This window comes from Miniopterus schreibersii (genome assembly GCF_964146895.1).
Source record: "Miniopterus schreibersii genome assembly, chromosome: 15".
Taxonomy (NCBI): Eukaryota; Metazoa; Chordata; class Mammalia; order Chiroptera; family Miniopteridae; genus Miniopterus; species Miniopterus schreibersii.
The window spans coordinates 42,946,910-42,952,042 of record NC_138115.1 but is presented as its reverse complement, the minus strand read 5'-3'; the positions used below and the strand labels follow the sequence as shown (position 1 = coordinate 42,952,042).

General features: G+C 47.6%; 1 protein-coding gene across 1 annotated transcript; it reads right to left on the bottom strand.

The window, feature by feature from the left end:
- Positions 1 to 801: 801 nt before the first annotated feature.
- Positions 802 to 1,884, bottom strand: CCR4 (C-C motif chemokine receptor 4; the record flags this gene model as incomplete). The annotated part of the gene is made up of 1 exon (XM_081159967.1): positions 802 to 1,884. The coding sequence occupies one exon, from the start codon at positions 1,882 to 1,884 to the stop codon at positions 802 to 804; it is 1,083 nt and encodes a 360-aa protein (XP_081016093.1).
- Positions 1,885 to 5,133: the final 3,249 nt, after the last annotated feature.

Sequence of the window (5,133 nt, the reverse complement as noted above, 5' to 3'; positions counted from 1 at the left end):
TTAGTTTAGTTTAGTTTAGTTTAGTTTAGTTTAGTTTAGTTTAGTTTAGTTTAGTTTAGTAGGCACTCTTTAACAAATAAAAGACCGCAAATAAACGTATCAGGGACTATGTATTATTTTTTAAATCTGAATATTCATCTGTTACAATTAAAACAAAGCATTTGAATTTCCCCAAGTATGTATGAATTTTTTAATGCCTTGAATCTCATGTTTGGAAATCAGGCCACGCTAATGCCTTAATGTCCTTCTACTTGCAATCAGCATAAAAAGTTTGGTTTCCATTAACAAATAACCCTTTACATTCCAAGAATCATTACTTCACTGTTCATTTCCGCACACACCTGGCTTCAGATACAGTCTCAGAGAAAACACTGGCACAGCCCGTTAAAGTTTTCTATATTGTCCCGCAAAAGCTAGAAGTTAATTAAAGGGCCCGTCTTCCACCGCAGGAAAGAGCGATTTCTCCACCAGTCAGCTCCCTTCAGTTCCCGCAGGAGAACCCCATCTGTTCAGGTGAGAAGGGGATGGTCTCCCAACATGACCTCTAACCTCTGAAACACTGCTCAGAATCCTCCTCGGGCTTACTTATGGCGCAGGCCAGCCTGGTGCGAGGACGGGAGCCCAGGCATTGAACTTGTACGTGGCGAGGGGAAAGCTGACCACAGGGTGAGAAGCTCCACCTTCCGCAGTGGACGTCCACCTCCCTGACACTTGCTCGGGGAACTCTTACTATCATACAACTTTAGGGAAGCTCTTAACTCGGGCAGTTTATTAACTCTGGCTTTTCTGCATTTCTGTTTTTCACAGAGCGTCATGGAGCTCGTGGTCCACTGTGGACTGAGTGTAAGATGAGCTGGGGGTGTCGGGGGAGTAAATCTGGAGGAGCCTGCAGTATTGGCAGAGCACAAAAGAGACTTTGCAGGTTTTGAAGAGGTGGATGATGTACTTGCGAAATTTCTCCCCCAGGAAGAAGTAGATGACTGGATTGAGGCAGCAGTGAACAAAAGCCAGGGCCTCTGTGGTCTGAATGGCATAGTCCAGGTGTCTTTCAAAGGTGCAGTCCTGGAGGACCTCCAGCTCCACCAGGGTCTCCAGGAAGAGCACTACGTTGTACGGGGTCCAGAACCCCAGGAAGAGGACCACCACGGCGAGGATCATCTTCACTGCCTTGCTCTTCTTCTCGTTTTTACAGTGCTGCAGGGTCCTGATGATCATGGAGTAGCAAAACAGCATGATGCCCAAGGGGATCACCAAGCCCAGGATGTTGATCTCCAGGGAGCTCAGAACCTTCCACTGTCTGAACTTCAACGAGTACTTGGTTTTGCAGTAGATGTGGTTGTCCTCTGTGAAACAAGTGCTGAATATAAGGCCTGGGAGGGAGACAAAGACGGCCACCAGCCACGTGACCACGCTGGTGATGACCCCGTAAGTCACGGTCCTCGCTCTCAAGGAAAGCACCGCGTGTACGATCGCCAGGTATCTATCTATGCTCATGAGCATGATGAAGAATATGCCGCTGTAAAAGCCCACCAGGTATATCCAGGAGATAATCTTGCAGAGACCTAGTCCAAAAACCCACTGGTCTGCCGAGTAGTAGGCCCAGAAAGGGAGGGAGAACACGAAGAGCAGGTCCGAGATGGCAAGGTTGAGCAGGTACACGTCGGTCATGGACCTGAGCCGCTTGTACTTGAACAGGACCAGAACCACCACGGAGTTTCCAAGCAGGCCAAACAGAAAGACCAAGAAGTAGAGGGGAGGCAGGACGAGCCCCTTAAATGCCTTGACGCCTTGTTTGTTGCAAGGCGCGGGGAAGTTTTCATCCTGATAGTAACTGTTGTAGATGTTTTCATCCACGGTGGTGTCTGCTGTGACGGTGGCGTTCATTTTCAAACCCACGGGCTCCTCAGGGCAGGTCTGGGGCCAGCCAGGAAAAGCGAATGTGAAAAGCAAACAGGGCTCCTGCAAGAACAAAACCAAATGGAAACCGTGTTGAACGCGGAGAACAGCTGCCTAGTATTTTGCCCCAGATCGTGCCGCTTCCTTTCCAACCTTCCTGAGTTGAAGGGCTCCATTCCTCGGAGGGCAGTGCAGCCCAATGAACTAATCCTGCCCTTTGGGGTCAGGCAGATTCCAGATGCCAGCTCTGCCGCTGTTCTTACCCCTCTGCTGGGAGCCTCAGTTCTCGCATATGTAAGGTGTGGAGAGCACAACCTCCTTTTCCAGGAGGTATTTTTCAAGGACGTATTTCTAAAAGATAGTCTGGGGCTATGGAAATCTCCTGCAGGAAGGAAAAGAACAGCTGCTATCCCCAACAGCACTGCACTGAGGGCCTTTCTGATGGAAAAACAGAAAGGAAAAAAAGATTTAAAAACCCACCCATGTCACTCCTTTAGATGGTAACTCCCCAAATTCAGTATTTGCTTAGGTGATCATTAAGCTAAACACAAACTAGGTTGGCCACTTGCCTTGATATAAAAATTCATTTTTTTAATCCTTACCTGAGGTCATATTGATTGGTCTTCAGAGAGGGGAAGAGGGAGAGACAGAGAGATGATGATGATAGATGATAGATAGATGATAGATAGATAGATAGATAGATAGATAGATAGATAGATAGATAGATAGATAGATAGATGATAGATAGATGATAGAGTCACAACCGGGGTTCAAACTCACAACCTAGGTATGTGCCCAGACCAGGAATCAAACCCGCAGCCCTTCGGTGTACAGGATGACAGTCCAACCAAATGAGCCACACTGGCCAGGGCCACATAAAAATCCTAATTCCTCCTGCATGCTTTGCCCTCTATAGATTTCTGGGTACACTGAGGGACATTTTTGGTCTTTTGATAAAAACCATGTATGAAAATCAGTCCTGCTCACTGAATCCTACCAGAGTGGGAATCAGTCTGACAGATCTAGAAAAGGCACATCAGAGCCAGAGATAAAACCTCCACAACCAGCCTCACTTCCTATCTAAATCGGCAGATGAAGGGTTAAAACCTTCTTAAAGTTTTACATACATGTTCACATGTAAACCCGAGCACTCCAGGGCTGAGGGCTTCCTGACTCAAGGCCGGTCAAGTCCCCTGGATTCCTTCCTTTTTTCCTTCAAGTACAGTTTCCACTCAGCATTATATGAATCAGTTTCAGTTGCACAGCATCGCGGTTAGACAACCACATGCTTTACAGAGTGGTTCCTGATGTTTCAAGCACCCGTCTGGCCCCATACATAGTAATTTACAGTATTATTGACTACATTCCTCTTACTTTCTTTTGTAATCTTCACCCAAGGGTATGTTTCCATTGATTTTAGAAAGAGGGGACAGGGGAGAGAGAGAAACATTGATGTCAGAGGGCCGCATCCATCGGTGGCCTCCTTAATGGCACCCTGAGGTTCCTTGTTAAAACCCTTCACACTGTTCAGTAATTCACAGCTACTCCCTCCCACCGTCACCGTCACCTTCACCACCACACACCCAAACACCTAAACTCTGTGTTTCGAGAGAAAAAGATTTCGGTTTACTCCTGCAACGGGATGCCGGAGCCCTGGTGCATCTCAGGGTCTCAGAAAAACACACAAAACGTACTAAATGAATAGCAACTCTATTTAAGCGAAGAGCACTTCTAGTCGGCACCATGTTACAGGTGAAAATTAAAGAGAGCAGAGAGGCGAGGAGTTAGGAAATTATCAGGAGAACATACAAAAGTCAGCGCAGCCGGTAACTGGAATTATTCTGGAGTCTGACTTGTGTGGTCTTTCTTGACCTGGGAGTCTTCACAGAAGCAAGAAGCAGGGAAGTCTGTACGTCTCATGGAAATTGTCCATGCATCCCGAGCGCGGGGATGTAGGCCAGATGCGTGCGTAAATGAGGGCTCCTCCGATGAGAGCTCGGGGTGTGGGTCCAGGCGCATCATGTGTGACCTCCAAGACACGGGCCAAGAGTGAGCACCAGACTGACCGAGATGCCCGAGTGACGGGACTGGGCGAGTGGCTGGCAGCCCCCAGGGCTTCCAAGTCCCCGCGCCTGGGCAGAGATCAGCGCACGGCCTGAAGCCCTGCAAGGCCCCAGCCGTCCCCTCTTACCTTGCTCTTCTGACGGTGGCTCCCAGGAAGGTCTGCGAGGCAGTGCCAGGCTCGCTGAAGCAGCAGTGCTCAGACAGGTGCCTTTGAGGGACATGTGTCTTCCTGTGAACACCAACTACGTCTCACCCCTCTGTGCTGAGTTCAAGTGGGGTTTTTCTTTTTTATAGAAGGAGCACAAAATGACTCTTAATGACTCTTAGTCACTCATTTCCCAAAACTTGAAAGCTTAGAAAGGTTTACTCTCTGCTAGATTAAGGAGAAAAATGAAGTAAATTTTTAAAAAGAGAAACTTGTAAAAAATAATTTATTTGCTGCATTTCTAATGTAAAAACTTTCCTTTTAGCTGCCTGGCTGCCATAGAAATGATCTTTATAGTCTGGATCAGGGTGCTGTTTGTTATTTCCCTGTCATATTTCCCTTAGCCAGAACTAGGAGTCCAGGAAATGTCTGGACTTGGACTCAGTGGGCCACATTCGATTTCTGAGTCAGTGTTCAGGTTAAAAGCAGGTCTCAGGTTTCCGAGTTGCCGAGGTCAGTGTTCAGGTTTGCAAAGTAATAAAGTTACTGTCCTGGAGAAACACTAAATAGGTTTTATCTCCAGTATTGTTCAAAACTAAACAATACCCTGCACCCCCACCCCCTAAAAAGAATCAAGTTTTTAGAAATGCCTATTTCGTAGATGGGGAAGTAAGAACCTAGAGAGGGGAGGTGCTGTGCTCAAGGCAACACAGCCAGGGACACAGTCAGGACTAACACCTACACTCCTGACGTTTTCATGGACAACATGGTCCACTGGGCCGGGTTTCTTAAATCTAACTAAACAGGAGCAGGCCAACAAAAAATATCCCAGGGCAACCCTCCCCCAAACCAAGGTGGTAGGCAGCACAGCACAGGCATCCCGGAGGGAAAGCAGTAACATGAGATTACAGCACCTCCTGGTGTTACCAAGCCTTGTGTTAACACCAAAGACATCAAAGTACATCCCCCGGGCCGCACTTCACCAAACCAGTCCACAGCGACCAGAATAGTACCTGACGTTGCAAGCC